The sequence below is a fragment of the Eublepharis macularius genome, chromosome 15 (genome assembly GCF_028583425.1).
Source record: "Eublepharis macularius isolate TG4126 chromosome 15, MPM_Emac_v1.0, whole genome shotgun sequence".
In the NCBI taxonomy this organism is placed as follows: domain Eukaryota; kingdom Metazoa; phylum Chordata; class Lepidosauria; order Squamata; family Eublepharidae; genus Eublepharis; species Eublepharis macularius.
This window is the reverse complement of record NC_072804.1, coordinates 52,582,699-52,602,080: the sequence shown is the minus strand read 5'-3', so window position 1 is coordinate 52,602,080 and position 19,382 is coordinate 52,582,699. Positions and strand designations below refer to the sequence as shown.

The 19,382-nt window shown below is 47.5% G+C and overlaps 1 protein-coding gene across 1 annotated transcript; it reads left to right on the top strand.

The window, feature by feature from the left end:
* Positions 1-249: 249 nt before the first annotated feature.
* LOC129342864 (carcinoembryonic antigen-related cell adhesion molecule 19-like) lies at positions 250-10,130 on the top strand. The gene is made up of 8 exons (XM_054998812.1): positions 250-328; positions 2,324-2,405; positions 3,923-4,294; positions 5,534-5,708; positions 6,329-6,381; positions 7,802-7,896; positions 9,788-9,829; positions 10,020-10,130. The coding sequence occupies exons 2-8, from the start codon at positions 2,354-2,356 to the stop codon at positions 10,080-10,082; spliced, it is 852 nt and encodes a 283-aa protein (XP_054854787.1). The 5' UTR covers positions 250-328; positions 2,324-2,353; the 3' UTR covers positions 10,083-10,130.
* The last annotated feature ends 9,252 nt before the right edge of the window (positions 10,131-19,382 follow it).

Sequence of the window (19,382 nt, the reverse complement as noted above, 5' to 3'; positions counted from 1 at the left end):
GGGAACATAAATGATACTCGTCTGGAGTGGCACAGTCCCTTTGATCGGGGTTTTCTGCCCAGCAGGCTGAAATTCAACAAGTGTCATCTTTTATGGCACGCCACCGAGTTGGAAAATGCGGTGTGGCTGTCTCCAGGCACCCTGACCCACGTCCTCCTGCACCCAAATGGATGCGGCCACTCCGCCTATCCTGTCTCTTTGTCATCCCACGGTCTGACTAGTTGAGCCAGGTTTTGGATGTGTGGGTGAAGCTCCAGGGAGAGGAAGGAAAGGCAAAAGATTTGGGAGCAAGCAGGCAGCTGTGGCGCTCTGGCCTTCTGAAGTGCAGGTGAGAGAGAGCTGGGGGGGGGGTGTTCTTGCACTGGGAGGGGAGTGATGTGTAGTGGTTATAGCTGAGGGGGGCTGCGTTGTGCTATCTGATCCACTGTTTTCCTCAGAAGTAAACCCTACTACATTTGGAAGCAAAATGTCTGGGTCATATTTCTATGTTGGGGATGGGGGGAAATACAATCTTCTAAACAAGCATTATCAAACTTTTCTCTTTCGTTTAAACCTCAGCAGCTGAGATGGCCTTTCTCATGAGCACTCCCATGAGCTTTCTAGCCGCTTATCTCCCCCTTCCAGCCCAACAACCAGACCACTCCATTTTATAAGGCAAAAATTGTAGGAAGCTGAGTCAACCCCGAGCAATGTTTCAAGAAGCAAAAATCATGTAATATCTTTTCTGAGCACCAAAAAAAAAAAAATCACAAAACAGTAGGCAAGCTTTTGAGTTCTACAGAACACTTCTTCAGGTTGGAGGTTCAGTAAAAAGAGTGGGCTGGGGGAGAAAGATTCTGGCTTCCTATTTTTTAATGAAAAATGTCAGGACTGAAATATATTGCCAAGTTCTAAGGTGTTGGGTGGGAGGGAAGGGGGCATGGCATAGCCCGATCTTATCATGTCTCGGCAACTAAGCAGGGTCGATTCTTGGATGGGTGACCACCAAGGAAGACTCTGCAGAGGAAGGCAATGGCAAACCCCCCTCTGCTTCTCACTTGCCTTGAAAGCCCTTTGCAGGGATTGATTTAAGTCAATTGTACGCACACAAAGTGTTGGACAGTGGAGATGGAAATGGATAGGAAGACATAGTGGTTGGACAGATACCTGCTTCCAGGACACCTGGGATCTTTTCTAACTCTGAAAAGAGCAGAGAGATCCAGTCCAGGACCAGGTCCCTAGCAAGGGGAAGGAGGGGAGGGGAAGAGCTGGGAGTTCACCGTTCTGTAGAGATTGCAAGGAAACAATTGCAAAGTTCCTCTCCCCCAGCAATCCCACACGGCTCTGTCTTTGAAAACTGTCTTTGAAAAGCTCTTCCCCTCTCCTGCCTCCCCGTGCTAGGGACATAACGCTGCTTTTAACTACAGTTCCCCGGCACGTTAAAAAACACGTCTAGTGTCACTTGTAACTTAGTCCTCAGGAGTTCTTGTTCCCGGATCTAGGAGCAGATTGGACAGGAAGTCTTGAGAGGGGCAGATCAGGAGTTTGACAGTGAGATTCCCCTCCATAGTCTGGGAGAAGAAGAGCTGCCTAGTGGTTAGAGGGCACAGAAATGCCTGAATTTGAAGCCTCCCCCCAGTTTTATTTTTTGGAAAGGCAGAGACTTAATTTTGGATGAGATCTCTGCTAATGTGAAGTATTAATGGATTGCGGCCACGAAGTATGTCCAGAGTGCTTGTTTTCATCAGCAATTCACCATGCAAACGAGTAGATGCCCAGGCTATGCAGGAAACATGGTCAGCTCCTAATTACGTCCTGATGTTTACTGCCTTATAACTTGGGAAGGACAGAAATTCTAGTAGCTAAAGTCTATGTGGTGTAAAGGCAGAGGAAATTAGGGTCCAGAATCTAGGAGCTGGGAAGAGTCTTCAATTCCATTTCTGAGAAAGGAACTTGCCCACAATTCCGTTCCCCTCCTCTTCCTTCGCTCACCCCAGGGCATGAAGCCAGTACTCTTGGGCTCTTGGCTGGGGCAGTCGACCATTTAAATATTCCAGGATGTTCTTGGCAGCCCAGTGAGTCAAGCTTGAACGGGTTTGACGGCCTCGGGTGACGTTGCTGATGCTTTTCTCCCACAGCCTAGCACCCTCCACGAGACCGGCCAGGAAGAAAGCGCTCACGAATCTGAGACTGTATTGCCATCCTGGATTGGCACCTGTCTCATTGGAATTGCTGAGCGCTGGATTGCCTAGAATGGGACAAGGAAGGGGCCCAGGTGTCCGGCTGGCTGTGCAGGACCAGTTTTATTCTTAAGGCCTTGTTTCCCCTTTGTTTTGCACCAAAGGTGCTCCTGGATTTATCTCTAACAAGAACCATGAAAAGATTTCGGAACCGGAACATCTTTTATACGGGATTTCTCCTATCAGGTGAGTTATAAACTTGGGGTTAAGCATGCAGGGAGAGTCCATTGGTATGGTTGGAAACTGCCCCTTCCCCAAATGCTTCGGACAGCTCCTGTGCTTTGAATTAAAGTTTGCTATATATACATCTGTTGGTCAAAATGTTCATGGCATATTGTTAAATGTTCATACTAATTAATAGTAAGTATGGAGGGTTGAGAGAAAAGATGACCTGGGTTATGGATGTGGAGGCTGTGGGAAAGTACTTTCTGACTTGTTTATGTGTTACTTCTGACACCACTGGTGGTGTCCCATATCTGCGGTCAGTTTGTAGGGGCCTGGCAGGGTTGGTAACAACAACAACATTGATGTATATACTGCCCTTCAGGATGACTTAACATCCACTCAGAGCATGTTACTATTATCCCCACAACAAAACACCCTGTGAGGTGAGTGGGGCTGAGAGAGCTCCTAGAAGCTGTGACTGACCCAAGGTCACCCGGCTGGCTTCAAGTGGAGAAGTGGGGAATCAAACCCGGTTCTTCAGATTAGAGTCCCGCGCTCTTAATCACTACACCAAACTGGCTCTCCCCTGTTTGATGGGTGGTGTGGTGTGTGTGATTATTTCCCTCGTGAAAATGTTGGGGAACCTACACCCAATCTGAGAAAAAGAAAGAAGTCTTTGCTATGAAATTCAACAGGGTTAACTGCCCAAGCTTGCACCAAAGAACTCTTTTCTTTGAGTTTTATGACTTTGATAGGCAACCATAACCCTGCATAATACTATTATTCCCAGAACTCCTTGCCACGGGAGACGTTATAAACTGGTTTGAAGCTGGTTTAATGTTGCCGTGTAGACATGTAGTATCCCAAAGCCTTCCAGTAGAGCAGGAAGAACTTTCAGACCAACAGAGCAGCCATAATGCAACAGAGCCGCCTCTGGAACTGAGAACCCTCCCTGATGCAGGGCTGTAATAACCCACGGCCGGGCCCCTAGGCTTTCAGATATTTCAGGCCCCCTCCAGCACTTCAATCTTTCACCCCACTACAGCTGACAGCCTGCCCCTGGTACAGTAGAGACTAGACCGCAGTACATAGCCCTATATCCATTTTGAGAGTCTCCTGAATAATTCTATTCACAATTTTTAAAATATTTTTATCGCACAAGTAGAACTCTTCAGGAAAGCACATTTTGGGAGTATAATTGTTCAATACTGTAATATTTTGAAGTGAATAAATGTTTTATTATTTATTTAAAAATATATAATTTATGGATAATTGTTTCCATATAAGAGACAATTTGTTTCACTTCAGTAAGAAAGCAGTTAATTATCTTATTAATAGAGGTTATATAAGAGAATCAATTAATTGTAATTTATGTGGGGGTGTGCCTCAGCAAAAAAAAATTGAAGGGCCCCTAGTCCCTGTGGGGCCCCTAGGCTTCAGCCTAGTCAGCCTTATGAATAATACGGCCCTGACGTAGGCTTCGGCCTAGTCAGCCTTATGAATAATATGGCCCTGCCCTAATGTTCTCTTTCCCCCAGTTTTTCTCCTGTGCTTCCCTCTGCCTCCCACCCAAGCCACTGAGAGCCTCCCCATCGTGACTATCCCTGAGAACCCAGCCCAAGGTCAAGATGTCACCCTGTCCGTGGAAAACGTGACTGGCAGCATCCGGCAGTTCGATTGGTACCGAGGGCTGGTGACGGATGGGGGAAGTAGAATCTTCACCTACTTTACCGGAGAAAACAAGCGCCCGCAACGGAATGGGGTCCGATCCACCAACCGAGAATTCGGCTATCCCAACGGATCGCTTCTCATCAAAGGGGTCCAACAGAACGACTCCGGACCCTACAGTGTGATCGTCTTGATCCGCCCAAAGGGAACCTACAAGGGCACCACTGTACTTCAGCTGGCTGGTGGGTGCTTTTCTTCTACATGGTTGCCTACCTGAGCTTCGTGCCATTCCCTCCTTGTTGTGTGGTACTGGCATGGTACAATCCAGAGTTCACCAACTTGTGGTCCCAACCAATCTCTTACTCGTGTCTGGTCTTAGAGCAAAGTGAAATATGTGATTCTGAGGATGTGCAGAGAGCATTCTTCTTACTATTCAGCTCCCTGTATATCTGGGATGGAGGTCAAGGAGCTGTTGCTCAGTAGAAAAGTCTTCCTAGCATAGGCTAGATGGCCATCTGACAGCAATGCTGATTCGGTGAACCTAGGCAGATCATGAGGGGGAGGGCAGGAAGGGTTACATCAGTGCTTCTTGTGGACCCTTCTTACATGCCCAGAGTTTGGCTAGGGATCCTGACAGTGTTTTGCCATCTTCTGGACATGGAGCAGGAGTCACTGGGGGTATGAGAAGGGGAGGTAGTTGTGAATTTCCTGCATTGGGCTGGGGGTTGGACTAGATGATCCTAGAGGTCCCTTCCAACCCTATGATTCCTGTAACTCTTAAGCTGGAATCTCTCCTTATTTTAGAGTTTTAATAGTGGCCTTGCTAGGATATTAATGTCCCCACCCTGATACTCGGGCTGGAGCCAAGGGTGGCATTACGCGATCCCTGCTTCTCTAAATGCTAAGCGTTTCCGCAGGCAAAGTTCCAAATTTGATTTGTATTGCATGAGGAAGCAGTAGAGAATGAGGCCACGTTAGTAATATTTCCTTGATTTAGAAATATACAACTAGAGCATCACTAGAGAGCTACTGCTAGTCAGAGCAAACAAGACGGAACTTGCCAAGGGTCTCACTCAGTAAACACGCTTCATGCCACTCCTTTCCATTGCTGGTACTTAAAACTGGCTCGATAAAACAAGGGCAGCTGTATTATCATCTCTTGCGAGGAGAAGCTATGCCAATTGTATATTTTTTAGTTTTCTTTAAAATTGTGGTTTGCTACTGGCAACTTCATTGCAGCCTTTCTGGCCAGGGATTCTGGAGGGTTTGTTTTGCCTTCCTCTGTGCATAGAGCAGGGGTCAATGGGGGAGTGGGGGGGCGGGAGGTAGCTGTGAATTTCCAGCACTGACCAGAGGGTTGGACTAGATGACCTTTGGGTACATTTCCCAGCTCTATGTTTCAGTGGCATGGCTTGGAAGTTCGATCTTTTCCCTGATGCTGTGTTCTGACACCCCCTTTCCTTCTTTCTTTTTACCAACAGCCTCAGCAACTGATGCACCCCCAACAACTCCACCCGTGACAACGCTCCCAGCAAAGGTCCCGTCAACGCTGGGGTGGATAGTAGCTGGAGTCCTGGTCGGAATCCTGCTGGCTGGGGCACTGGGTGCCATCTTAGTTTACCGATTTGTCTTACAGAAGGCAGAGCCGGGCACAGGGTAATAATGGGGACAAGGGAAGCTGTTTGGGATGGTCAAAGAGGAGTTCCAAGCAGGAATTGATGCATATATTTGAAACTGATTTAATAATCCTTCTGCCTGGGGAACTTTGGGAACTGTAGTTCGGAGAAAGGCTTGGAGTTCTCTAACAGAGAATTCTCAGCAAACTTGTAAAACTATAGATCCCAGAATTCTCTGGGGGCAGCTTGGTATAAAACCAACATAAATTTTGTAATGCAGATCTACTGTTAGGTATTGTTCTAATCCCTGTAATAAGTGGGCCTTTTTTTTTTGCTTTAGAGAGATAAAAACTTTGTACATGTGTGTGGGAAATCATTGCAAATTAAAACTCTCACATTGTGAAGTTCCATCCCCAAATGTGGCTAGTAAACTTGACTTTTGGGCAGTTTAAAAGCCGCATGAATATCAGCTCTTAGTGTCAATACATATAATCTGAAATTGTGCAGTTTTGAATATTTTGCTGTAATGTGGAGAATTAAAATTTTGTTCAGCTGTAGAAAATAATTCCTGCCTTCTTATTTGTGTGTGTGTCTGTGTACGTACCTGGAACTCCTAAAAGCTTTAAGGACTACTCCTCATCCATTCCAATTTCTCTTTAGGGTGGCAATGAAACTGGATCCAAGGGGGAAAAAAAACCCAGCCTCCAGACGTGGTAAGTAAATGAACCTTGCTTTTAAGACAGGGGAAAAAGCATATATATTTTAATAAATAAGGGTTTAGCATTTATAGGCCCTGACTTGGATAGCTCAGGTGAACCTGATCTCATCAGATCTCAGAAGCTAAGCAGGGTCGGCCTTGGTTAGTAATTGATGGGAGACCTCCAGCAAAGACCAGGTTTGCAGAGCCAGGCAATGGCAAACCACCTCTGTTAGCCTCTTGCCTTGAAAACCCAACCGGGGGGGGGGGTCACCATAAGTCAGCTCTGACTTGAGGGCACTCTATTCCTTCTTTAGCAATTAGAGATGCTGACAGAGCTGAAGAAAAATGATGGTTGTTGTGGGTTTTCCGGGCTGTATTGCCGTGGTCTTGGCATTGTAGTTCCTGACGTTTCGCCAGCAGCTGTGGCTGGCATCTTCAGAGGTGTAGCACCAAAAGACAGAGATCTCTCAGTGTCACAGTGTGGAAAAGAAGAAAAATGATCTACCCCTTTACGAGAGGTTTAGTGGGATGTTCTTTACTTCCATGTCATGAAAAGTTTCAGCTGCCAATTTTCACTCATTAAAAGGACAGAACATCCCCCGCCCCCAGGCCTGTTGGCAAGTCTATTAGGAATCTATAGATTATTACAATACTAGTTTAGTTGGGATTGATGACATACCTGTCATCAGCTACCCGCAGAACTTAAATCTTCCATTCAGATTATTGAAAAGCATGGGGGCTAAGGGAAAAGGGTGACACAATCCTAAGGCCCAGATGAGCTGCTGTTAGTCAAAATATTGTAGCAAAGGGGACAACAGTCGAAGGAGCAGATTCATATATTCAGTTTCAGGAGTGGAGGCCGTGGCCGAGTGGCAGAGCGCCTGCTTTGCATGCCAAACGTCCCAGGTTCAGCCCCCAGCATCTCCAAAGAGATCCAGCCTAGTAAGAAGCCATGTGTGGCTGTGCACTGAGAGTAAAGGATTCTGGGAGGTTTGAATTCTCCATCTCCGGAAGGGTACTGGTGCCTGTGAGAGTCTGCAGCAGTTGGGATCGATTGAGTGTATGCAGCCCTCGAGCCTAGTAAGGCAGCCCTCTACGTGCTTGCAAAAAACAAGCCCCAGATAGTTGCTCGGGTCCCTGCTGCGCTACCTTTGGTGCAACATATGTCACATGCCTTCAGTGACATGAAAGCTCAGGGCCGGTGTGGTTGCGTAGTGGAGAAAGAACTGTTCAAATTGTGCCAGGCTGACCCAGGTAAACAGTTGAATTCCCTGCCCTGGGTCGTTTTGCTCTTTCGTACTGGCCTACCATGCAGGGCTGTTGTAAAAGTGTGCCTTCCAAAAGCTTCCTGAAGGAAGGATGGGATCTGAATATAGCCAACACAAGCAATGTTTGCGGGTGAAGATTTAACGGCTGTGTCCTCGGCTTTGCAGATGACAAGGAGCCCATATACGAAGTGATGGATTTGCCGATGGAATCGCCCCAGATGGCAGGAAAGCCTCCGCCACCCATCCCAAGTCCTCTCCCTGTAAGTTGCTGCACTGGCTGGCTTGCCAGGTTCCCCTTTCTCGATCGCAGTTTGGTATGGAGAATGGGGGGGGGGTGATGGGATCTAGCGGCTCAGATAGTGAGAAGATACCCTCAGTCAGAACCCTTCATCTGGACACCGGTTGTGTACCACCAGTGTTAAGTGATGGTTCTCAAATTGTGGGGAATGCTAGAGCAGGGTTTCTGAAAGCCACAACAGGAACCAGGAAAAGATGCCTTCTGGGATTTACAACTGATCTCTACGCCATAGAGATCAGTTCCCTGGGAGGAAACGGCTGCTTTGGAGGGTGAACTCTATGGCATTATACCCCACTGAGGTCCCTCCTCTCGCAAACCCTGTCCTCTCCAGACTCCACCCTCAAATTCTCCAGAAATTTCTCAACCTGGAGCTGGCAACGCTACCGGGCTCGCCCTCAGGCCCAGCCCAAATATCGTATGAAAACCTGTCGCATGACTGTGCTTGTATTTTATTACTGCTTTGTGAGCCGCACATTTCCTCAGCTAGTCTCTTCCTCGCCCTTCCCATGAGGAGCTCAGGACAGCTTGTGTGTTCCCTGCACCTCCCTTTTTGTCCTCCTCACAACATCCCAGTGAGGTAGGATAAGCTGAGAGATCCTACCTGGCCTAAGATCACACTTGCCCCTCCCCCTTCTCCCTTTAATACAGGAATCAGTGGGTTTATAGTGGCACACCACTGATCCCTTGCTGTGGATCACCAGGGACCCTTGAGTTTTAATCCCTCCCCCCAGTTCTTCCCTCTCCCCAGTGCTTATCATGACTGCTTAAGTGGGATGATCAGTGAATAGGATTGCCAGCTCCCTTGAGTCCCCCGGTGGGGGACTGGGACCCTGGTATTCACCCACCGCGCTCCTCTGTGTCCCTTCTCGTGCGTGCGTGCAGCATGCAGTCTCCCAGTGTGCATGATGATGTCACTTCCGGGAAGTGATATCATCACGTGGGTCAAAGGGTGGCCCGGTGTGCACTTCTGCACTCGCCAAAGGGCTGAATTGCCCCTGCGGGCACGATTCGGACCAAAATGGGCCCGTTGTGGGATGTGGGAATGCACTGTGGCAGGGCGCAGAGGTGCACTGCACCATTGGGGAGTGCCCCAGGGGGCACCCCCCCCCACTGGCCAGGTAAATGGGGTTGGGGGGAGGAGGTGGGAATGGGATCGGGGGATTGGAAGCCCTATCAGTGAAGGCTTTCCTGACAAGCTATCCATCATCTCTAGCAATATGCAGCTTCAGGGGTGCGTGTTAGGACTTTTTCTATCCTGGGGGAGACCCAACTGGCTTTCTTAGAATGGTGCGTGCATGCTGTAGAATATGTCCTCGAAACCTCTGTGGGAGATGCTCGAGGGTTCACTGAAGGCACCAAGTTTGGAAGCCACTCTTTGTAGGTTCTCCCCAGTTATTGTCTCCCTTGTAAGGACACTTTGGAGATGAAATGAATGAAATTCTGCCTTCAAGTCATAGTTGACATATGGCAACCCCTAGTGGGGTTTTCATGGCAAGAGACTAACAGAGGTGGTTTGCCATGGCCTGCCTCTGCAGCCCTGGTCTTCTTTGGAGGTCTCTCATCCAATTATTAACCAAGGCCAACCCTGCTTAGCTTCTGAGATCTGACGAGATCAGGCTCTCCCGGGTTATCCAGGTCATAGAGGAGTCCGAACACATTCTTGCCTACTATGTTTGTTTGTTTCATTTATAGTCCACCTTTCTCACTGGGACTCAAGGCGGATTACATAGTGTGAGATTAGTACAATCAAGTAACAAAGACATTTTCATACAGTGTCAAGGACATTTCCAGAGACAATGCCATAGGATAAATAAATATAATTTATTTATCTCTCTCTTTCTTTGTTTTTTTAGCCTCTTGCTGGAACCTGCCCCGTACTAGACTCAAATTATATGGTAAGTTCATCCTGTAGTTGACTTCTAAATAGGAAACTGTTAGAGAGAAAAATCTGGTCTTACCATTGACCCTAAATCTCTCACCCACTAACATGCCGAAATGCCTCTCTAACAAGGTAGAAAGGGGTTTTGGCAGGGCGGGCATTGCCTGCTCGAGTTTGGTTGATCCGTGCCTCTCTTTCTTTAACAGTGCGACGCAGCATACGAAATCCCAAGGAATTATATGAACCTATCATACCATTCATCTGCATGAAATAATAAAAGTATCAAACTTTTTAATGGGAAAAAATGATAACCAGAAATAAAGTCACTTTCTAACGTATCAAGTGTATTTAAGGATGAATGTTTTAATAATAATATTTATTAAGCGCATAAATAGAATCTCGATGAGTAAAACGTGGTGGTGGCCCCGAAAATTGCTGTGTGAACGTTCATAGAATTCATTTGGTGAAGGTTTTCAGCAGGGCTTTTTTTCAGCAGGAATGCAGTGGAACGGAGTTCCGGCACCTCTTGAAAATACTCAGCAATAGCATATGAAAATAATATTATTCCGAAAAATCCCGTGTGTTTCTCCCTCGTTTCCCTCTTGAGAGTTCCTCAACCTCTTTTCCCAGAAAAAAAAACCCTGGTTTTCAGAGTATTCAAAACACAAATGGGATCTTGGCCTACTTGACAACACAATAGCTTTGTGTTTATTTCAGGTTTCTGTAGTCCTATTGTTATTGCTTATTAGATGTCTCATTCTGTTGACTGCATTGATTTATAACCTTTAATCCTCCTTGAGTCTCAGTGAGAAAGGCGGACTATAAATAGCATAAATAATGTATTTCCATAATTCCTTATCTGAGGCTATAAGGGAATGCTTGCTTTGTCGAATGCTCAGGATAGCGGCTAGATTGTCATATTAGATAGCGGCTAGATTGTCATACCCAGGTTCAAAGTGTTGGCTCAACCTTTTGCTAAGTCAACATTTGTATGCGAGAGGGGTCGTTGTACAATTTGGACTGAAAGTAACCTGATTGAAAAGCAAAGGATACGACACAACCAAGTCATAAAGTTAAAGAATTTATTCTGGTCAAACGTTCACAAATCACATGGAACAAGGGCCATTTCCACACTGCTTACCTTCCCTCGGAACGACCTGGAAAAAATTTGCGCGACGTCGCGCAAATCTCGCACGAGAAAATGCGATCATCTGTGTTTTTTGTGCGACGTTCCAAGGGAAGGTACTCTAGAAGCGGGCCCAGCTCTTGCCCACAGCTATATTGTTTCTAGCAGCTTGGAAGAAAAACTGTTTGCAGATAACAATAAAAAAAAACAGAACAACTTAAACTTATATTATCAGGAGACACTTCCTCTATTTGTAGATTTCTGTTCCCTTCCTATGTGTCAGGGTTTTTTTTTTAACAGAAAACAGGTGTGTACAGCACAGTGTCTTATTGAATGATTTGAATCTTAAAAGTTGCAAAAGAAAAGCATTTAAAATGATTATGTCTGTGGCTTAACGCTCTCAATTCCGCCCCCCCCCCAGCCATGGCCAAAGTCTCTCTCTCTCTCTCTCTCTCTCTCTCTCTCTCTCTCTCTCTCTCTCTCTCTCTGGGACAACTGACAAGATAAAGAACAGAGGCAAAATGACCCCATTGAGGTGTGATCAGCTTGTGTACCTAAGCCATCAGCAAACAGCACACTTGTGCTTGCTCTTTCTGATCAAGGGTCGCAGCAGCGTTTTAGCTCAGTGAAAACTTTGTGTATGAGACATGAGGAAGTAAAATGGCTTCTGTTATGCCTTTAAAATTCATACAGGTTAGGTCCAATACCCAGGAGTGTCCAAAGGCCATGGGCGTTCACTGGGTGAGCTTGGACCAAGTGTTTTCTCTTGGCTTTACTACCTCAAAGGGTTGTTGTGAGGATAAAATGCAGGGAAAGAAAATGACAGTCACTTCCCTGAGCTCCTTGAAAGAAAGATGGGATAAAAACATACCAAATAAATGCATATCAATGTCTATTAGCTCAGATAAGCCAAAAGAGGGAGCTTCCATAAGTCAGGAGCAGTCAAGCTGTGATTGCTGAATGCTGAACACAAGCAACAGAGCAGGGCTATTTCTGAAAAAAAATTGTCTTCCCTGAAGCCAGCCGTTGGTGGTAACAGAATGGGTTGCCAGCTCTAGGTTGGGAAATTCCTGGAGATTTGTGTGTGGGGGGGTGGATCCTGGAGAGGGCAGGGTTTGTGGAAGGGAGGGACTTTAGCAGAGTATAATGCCATACGGTCCACCTTCCAAAGCAGCTGTTTTCTCTAGGGAAACTGATCTCTGTGGCCTGGAGATTGGTTGTAATTCTAGGAGATCTCCAGACACTACATGGAGATAGGCAACTGGACCTTTGTTCTGATCCAGTCAAGCTAGGGTTGCCAGCTCCAAGTTGGGAAATTCCTGGAGATCTGGGAAGTGAAACCAGGAGAAACCTGGAGAAAGTGGAGTTTGGGGAGGGAAAGGACCTTGGCATGGCATAATTCCATAGAGTCCACCCCCCAAAGTAGCCATTTTCTCCAGGTGAACTGATCTCTGTGGCCTGGAGACCAGTTGTAATTCCAGGAGATCTCCAGCCACTACCTGGAGGCTGGCAACCCTAAGTCAGGCCCACATTGCGTTCTTGTGCTTAAGCTCACCTGGTCTGCTCACAGTTGAGCAAGATTTGAACAAGGCATTTTAGCAACTCCCTAACATGGGCTCCATAAATCTTGACGTGTTACTAAAGGTTAAACACCCTCACCAGCCTCAAACAAGTCACTGGTTGCCAGTGCCAACTTACTTCCACACAATACAAGGCGATGGCTGTTGCCGGTAAATCCTTAATCAGATTGGAACCCGGATGTTGGAAGAACCAGCTGTTCCCATTTAAACCGGCCCAGTCGCCAGGCCCTGCTGCGTGTCCAGAGAGAGACTAGCCCAGGGGCATTCTGAGCTGAGCGGCCTCCACAACACTGCCAGGGGGCAGCTTCACTTTCTCCTGGTGGCCTGAGATCATCTGGGCCCATTCCTGTTAAGTTTAAGCAGCCAGTTCGCCCCACACGTGTCCTGCTCCCTCCCAACCTCCTAAAGCCGAGTGGAGCCAAGCTACAAGTGACGAATGACACTTGCCTGGCAAGTGAACAGACTCACGTGTATTCCTCCCTGTTCTCTAGCTTGGCTCTCTTGGCTCTTGGGGCAGGATTTTCTCTGCTGTGGCTGGTACCTCCACTATGAAATCCCCTTCACACATCAGTTCACCTGGCACCGAACTGCTATAGGATCTGGGCAAAAATTACCCCCTCACACACAAACCTTTTCTTGATAGTTGAGTTTTTTATTCAACTTTGGGGATCTTTACCCTGCCTTGCAGAAATTATTGTGTGATCTTTAGGGAATCTCTATCCGTTTTAATTTTTCTTGCTGGTTTTATTATCATTAGTGATATTGCTATTGTAGTTTTATTTGATTTAGGTCCGTTTTATTTGCTGGGGAATTTGTAACGTTGCATGTGTGTGTTTTAAATTAGTTAAATTGCCTTGTGTGAAAATGGCAAAAAATAAATAAAGGCTTCTCGAGGCTAGTTTTTAAAATGTGCAGACTGGGGCCCTTTGAGGGACAGATTCCTGGTACAGGGCCACTATTAAAAAGGCCCTGCCAGGGCTTTTTTTCTGGGAAAAGAGGTGGTGGAACTCAGAGGTGGAACTCAGGACTGCCCAATGACATCACTTTGGGTCAGCTGGAACAAGGGGGGGGGAGTTTTTAAAAGTTTAAATCGCCCTCGGTGAAAATGGTCACATGGCCGGTGGCCCCGCCTCCTGATCTCCAGACAGTCTGGAGATCAGGGGGCGGGGCCACCGGCCATGTGACCATTTTCAAGAGGTGCCGGAACTCAGTTCCACTGCGTTCCAGCTGAAAAAAAGCCCTGGGCCTTGCCCTGTTACTCTTCCAGTTTCTCATATCAAGTGGAAGAGACTTCTGGACTTCTCAATTTCACTTTCACAGATGGGCTGCGGAGGGAAGTTCACTGTGGGTAGAAAATCGCATTTCTCCTAAAATGCCATTCATCCATCTCTGCTTTCAGTAATAAGACCCCCTTTACTCCTTTTTTTCCCCCGTTAAAGGACTTGCTGCGGAGAGCAGAATCAATTTACTCCGAGATCAAGAGGTGATGCGATGTCTTGAAAGATGGCTCTTTCCCACTGTCTCCCCCCTGGTAAAGGACCAGTTCTCAGGCTGTGAATACCAATCCCTCTCCTTTCCCCCCCTTTTCCTGTTGCTGAGGGTCTCCCACTATCCCTTTTCCCCGTAAGACAGTTAATACACTGAGAAATGTGAGACCAACGACCACCAGGCCTGGCTTCGTCAGCTGACGGAATGGAGGAACCGAAAGGGACTTCTGATATAGGATGGCTGGCTCCTCTGCCCCACGAAAAAGAGGGGGCTTTCTTACTTGGGGATACTGTGGTGGAGGGGAAGAGAGAGTCTAAACCCTTGAAATGTGCCTATAAGATTATCCTTCTGTGTGCTGGATGAGCCATGCAAGGCAAGCTAGGAGGACCTCTGATCCTTTTGATTGAGCTGGTTTAGGGCTGCAACCGAGCGTGCGGTGAGGCCCTGGTCAGCCGCTTGTTTTCCTGGAGGGCTACCCGGAGAAGCAATGGAGGGCCAGCAGCACTGCAGTCCTCACCCCGAGTGCGAGTTCTGTTGCCACGATCACCACTTTCACTAGAGCTCTTCCTCCTCTGCAGCAGTTGTGCCACCACTTGGGGGTGGCGGTTGGTGGATTGGCAGAAGTGTGGTTTTGTTTCGGTCTTTTGGTTTTTTGCAGATGAAACTTCAATCGTCTTTCTCCAGAAATCAACGTATATGATGTCAATGTAAAAATTTATATAGAGACATTTGATTTCTCCTTTGCCTTCTCTTCTGTTAACAGTGTTTACACGAAATGGGCGAGAAGTCTCTCCCGCTACTAATGACAGTTCGCAGGTTTCTTTGGGAAACAGTAAAAGACTATTTCAGCTTACAGTGTCAACCAGGGCTTTTTTTCTGGGAAAAGAGGTGGTGGAACTCAGTGGGTTGCCAGCACAGGGGGCAGCTCTTGGCGGGAGGTGGTGCCCCTGGTACCACATGTGCGCGCGCAAAGTGCATGCATGCTCCCAGGGCCAATGATGTCACTTTGGGTCAGCTGGAACAAGGGGGGGTTAAAAGTTTAAATTGCGCTTGGTGAAAATGGTCACATGGCCGGAGGCCCCGCCCCCTGATCTCCAGACAGAGGGGAGCTTAGATTGCCCTCCGCACCAGTGGCGTGGAGGGCGATCTAAGCTCCCCTCTGTCTGGAGATCAGGGGGCGGGGCCACTGGCCATGTGACCATTTTCAAGAAGTTCCTGAACTCCGTTCCACCGCGTTCCAGCTGAAAAAAAGCCCTGGTGTCAACAGATGTTGCCTTCACAGCCGGTGGCCTTCTCTCTCTCCCTTTCCCTTCCTTCAGACTCTGGTTGCCAGCATCTGTGTGGGCTTTCCCCACCTACCTCTCCCTTATTGGGTTAATAGGGTTGCTAGCTCCAGGTTGGCAAACCTGGAGCATGGAGAGAGCAGGATTTGGGGAGGTCAGGGACTTCAGCAAAGAGTAATGCCATAGAGCCCAGCCTCCCAAGCAGCCATTTTCTCCAGGGGAAGTGATCTCTATGGCTAGAGATAACTTGTCATTCCAGGAGGTCTCCAGCCGCCACCACCTGAAGGTTGGCAACCCTAATTGTGTGTTACCTGTTCTCTGGTTTTGCTCCCTAACTGCATCCATCCCTCCTTTTTATTTGCCCCCAAAGAATCTTAGGAGCTGTATTTTGATGATACAGTTGAGAATTGTAGAACTACATTTCCCAGGGTGGGGTGGGGTGGGGTAGGGTTGCCAATCTCTAGGTGAGGCCTGGAGATCTCCTGGAATTGAATCTGATTTTCAGACTACAAAGATCAGTCCTCCCTGGAGAATATGGCTGCTTTGTAGGGAGAGTTAGGCATTATACTCCGCTGAGGTCCTCCCCCTCCCTAAACCCTGCCTTCCCCAGGTCCCACCCCCAAATCTCCAGGAATTCCCCAACCTGGTGTTGGGAACCCTAGCTGGGGAAAAAAATAACTATTCAGCCTGCTTAAGTGTATATGGTGGCTATGCCCGTCTTTGTTTCTCTGTAAGGCTTTTCTCCCGTGTTACGGCTCCTCCTTGCTGATCTGATCGATTCCCTCTTTTCAGTTTGGCAGCCCAGCCTGTCTTATGGGGGCTTATCTTAACTGCATCCTTTGAGAAACAAAAAAAGACTCTACTACAGCATATATCTGCTAACTAAGGATATACTTCAGGCCCCTGCCAAATGTCATGACTGATACATTTTTCAGTCTTTAAGGTGGGGTCTGTTTCCTTCAACAGGCGAACTGGGCTGCCCTCTCAGGAATTTGCATCCCAGCTACAGACGTTTCTAAAGATACTTTTGGAAGTAAATGAGGCCTACTATTAAGGGTAATCAGCCACCTTAAAACAGCAGCATTTGCTGGGGAATTTGGGGCAACTGATTTAGAGATAAGGAGCCTTTAAAGGTTCCCAAAAACGTCAGGACTGATTAATTTTAAAAAGCTTTTTTTTAATGTGAGGAGAAAGAAAATGCTTTCGAGCAGACAGTAGAGAGAAAGGGATTGGTGCAGGAGTGGGGGTATAAAGTGTGCTCTGTTTCTTGTATTTATGTCTGAGTTTGAGGCCTCTCATCCCACGAGAAATACATGCCTGCTTGGTGATCAAGGCAAACAGTGAGGAATAGAGGTGGGCATGAACCGAAATACGAACTAAAATTCATCACGAACCGGGACAGTTTGCGGCTTGCGAACTGGCAGTTCGTCAGAGCCCATTTCTAACAAACCGCCACGAAATTTTAGGCTAGTTCGTTTGATTCGTTTTTTGGTTTGTAACTGCAGACAGTCTGGTGCCGATCAATCAGTTTCATAGGCAACAGGGGCCTTTCTGCAGCCCCAGAAGTGACGTTTTCATAAACAAAATGAACTGGTTCCCGAACCCAGGCAAGTTTGTAAAAGTTCTTGGTTTATGGTTCATGAAACGCGACAAACCACGAACCGCAGGGTTCGTTTTTTTCCCAGTTTGTGCCCATCTCTACTGAGGAACTCTGATGCTTTTGATATGTCTCTCCCTGCTATGCGTCTCCAGACAGGGACTTGAAAAGTCTAATACTGATTGATGGAAGTGATGCCGTATAGGAATGTTCACAAACATTCCAGTTGCTCAGGGAACCGTGAAGGTGTCAGAATGAAGGAGGGGGTTGCACAACAGACGGTGCTTATAGCAGGGGCTGTATGCAATTGCATGGGTAAGGGGGGCAGTTTTGCTTTCGGGAGGCCCCCTCAAACACTCTGGAAGCAGAGAAGGGCACACATGTACAATTATACCAAGTTTTCGTCCTGCATTGTGAAAACAGGTGCACGTCTTTTGAGTATGTGTGTAAATAAACAATGTTAAGAACAGAAACGTTTGTTCAAATATGCAAATAGTCTTCCTTCAAAGGCAGAAGTCTCCATTGCAAAAAATTCAGCTGTTGAAGGGTTAAATCTTATCAACTGGGGAAAGCCCTGCCTGTGGAATGTTTGCCCATTATGCAGTTCAAAGTCCCCCTCCCACCAAATTACACAGTGTCTTCTGCAAATATAGCAAAGTCCAGTTAGCTGGGGGGGGGGGGCGTCACATGGTCATTATTATTGAATTAATCTTCATTCCAGCAGAAGCATTTCCTGCATTCCACATTCCTGGGTTGAGCAACCATGCCATGCTCCACAGCTTTGCTCCTGGCATTTATTAACTGGTTAGCTAATCATCAACACCTCCCAACAGTGAGGAAATGTCCAGCCAAGCCTGAGAGCCAAGCTACAAGCAGGGCTCATTTTGAGGGGGAACACACAGGAACGTTCGGCAGTTCCCCAAAGAAGTCACATGACAGGTGACCCCCCCGCCCACCTGACTCTCGGCCATTCTGGGCCCATTTCAGCCTGGATTAGGACCGAAACAGCCTGGATCGGGCCTCTGACGGGTGGTGGATCACTCTCCCACTCATCAGCGGCCCGATCCTGACCATTTTGGGCCCCTTTTCGGCCATTTTCAGCCCCTTTTTGCCATTTTGGGCCCAATTTCAGCCCTGAATGGCCAGGATTGGGTCCAAAACAGCCAGGATAGGTGATATCAGGGAGTGTGGCATATGCAAATCAGTCATGCTAATGACACACTTCCAGTGATGTCAAGGGGTGTGGCATATGCTAATGAGTTATGCTAATGAGTTCCTCAGCTCTTTTTCTACGAAATGACCCCTGGCTACAAGTGATGCGTGACACGGGTTGGACACTTGTCAGCTTCCCTCAAGTTTTGATGGGAAATGTAGGCGTTCTGGTCTTGCAGCTTAGCTCTCCATGTAATTGAAGTTTACAGAGCAGCAGTCTATGGGAGGGAGAACATGCGGTCGGGAGGGGAGAGCAGGCGTTGGGCTCTCGCCAGGTGCCCCCCTTCCCATCCGCTGGGTTTGTGGGGGTGGGTGGTTCTGTAAACTTCAATTAAATGGAAAGCCAAGGTGTAAGACCAGGATGCCTTCATTTCCCATCAAATCTTGAGGTAAGCTGACAAGTGTCCAACCTGTGGCAGGCGTCACTTGTAGCTTGGCTCTGAGTCTGAGGTTCCTCCCTGTGACAGCCTCTTTCTTGCTACTGCAATCTTGAAGGTATTAGAAGTGGGTCATACAGGCAGGTCTTCTAGTTCTCAGAAGGAGGGAAGGAAAGGTGGTCGCTTTCTTGAAACATGGCAATAGACTTGCAAGAGGACCTTTTCTTGGGCCTGGAGTCAGTCTGGGGAAAGCTGCATGTACTGAATTTTGATGTGTCAGGGTGCTCTTCAAGGCAGAGGAGCAGGGCCAGGAACAAAACAAGGGATATGATTATAGGGCTGCCTACTGCCTGGAGGAAAAACATGCCTGTCCAACAGAGGCTTAATAGGTTGTTATTTAGCAGGTGTGTGTCGTTTAGCTCCCTGCTATAAAAAGTTTCAGCTGTCCCACCTTCGGTCTGAATGCTATCTCCTAGCCTAACCAACCTTAAAGGCTCATTAGAAGGAAAAACTGTGTGCTGCATGGGGGGAAGTGACCATGTGAATGCTTCTTTGGAGGAAGGGCCTAATAAAAAATATGAATGCTTGCAATGCCTTTGTTCTCATACCTAATGGTTAGGGTTCCAGATGGGGGAAATGCCACAGCTGTTACCTCTTTCTGCTTTGCTTGACCTCTTTCCTACCTGTGTTGTGCCAAGCAGAACTCCGGATGTCTTGCGCATCAGAGGGGCAAGGAATGGGCAGAGTGAATCACCGGGTTGTGATCTGGCAACCTAGGCAAGGAAGGGAGCAGGGCCGAGGGACAGGTGGAGGCACAGCCCAGGACGTCCTTTCCCACTGCCTCCAGATGTTTAAAAAGATAGGCAGCTTTGCCAGGTTGAGAGCTGGCAACGCTGTTGTGAAAAG

Excerpts from the sequence above, each read along its gene's own strand:
- LOC129342864 (XM_054998812.1), top strand. The coding sequence starts at position 2,354 with ATGAAAAGATTTCGGAACCGGAACATCTTTTATACGGGATTTCTCCTA. Across the intron at positions 2,406-3,922 it reads TACGGGATTTCTCCTATCAG|TTTTTCTCCTGTGCTTCCCT; the intron begins GTGAGTTATAAA and ends TCTTTCCCCCAG. Across the intron at positions 5,709-6,328 it reads AAGGCAGAGCCGGGCACAGG|GGTGGCAATGAAACTGGATC; the intron begins GTAATAATGGGG and ends ATTTCTCTTTAG.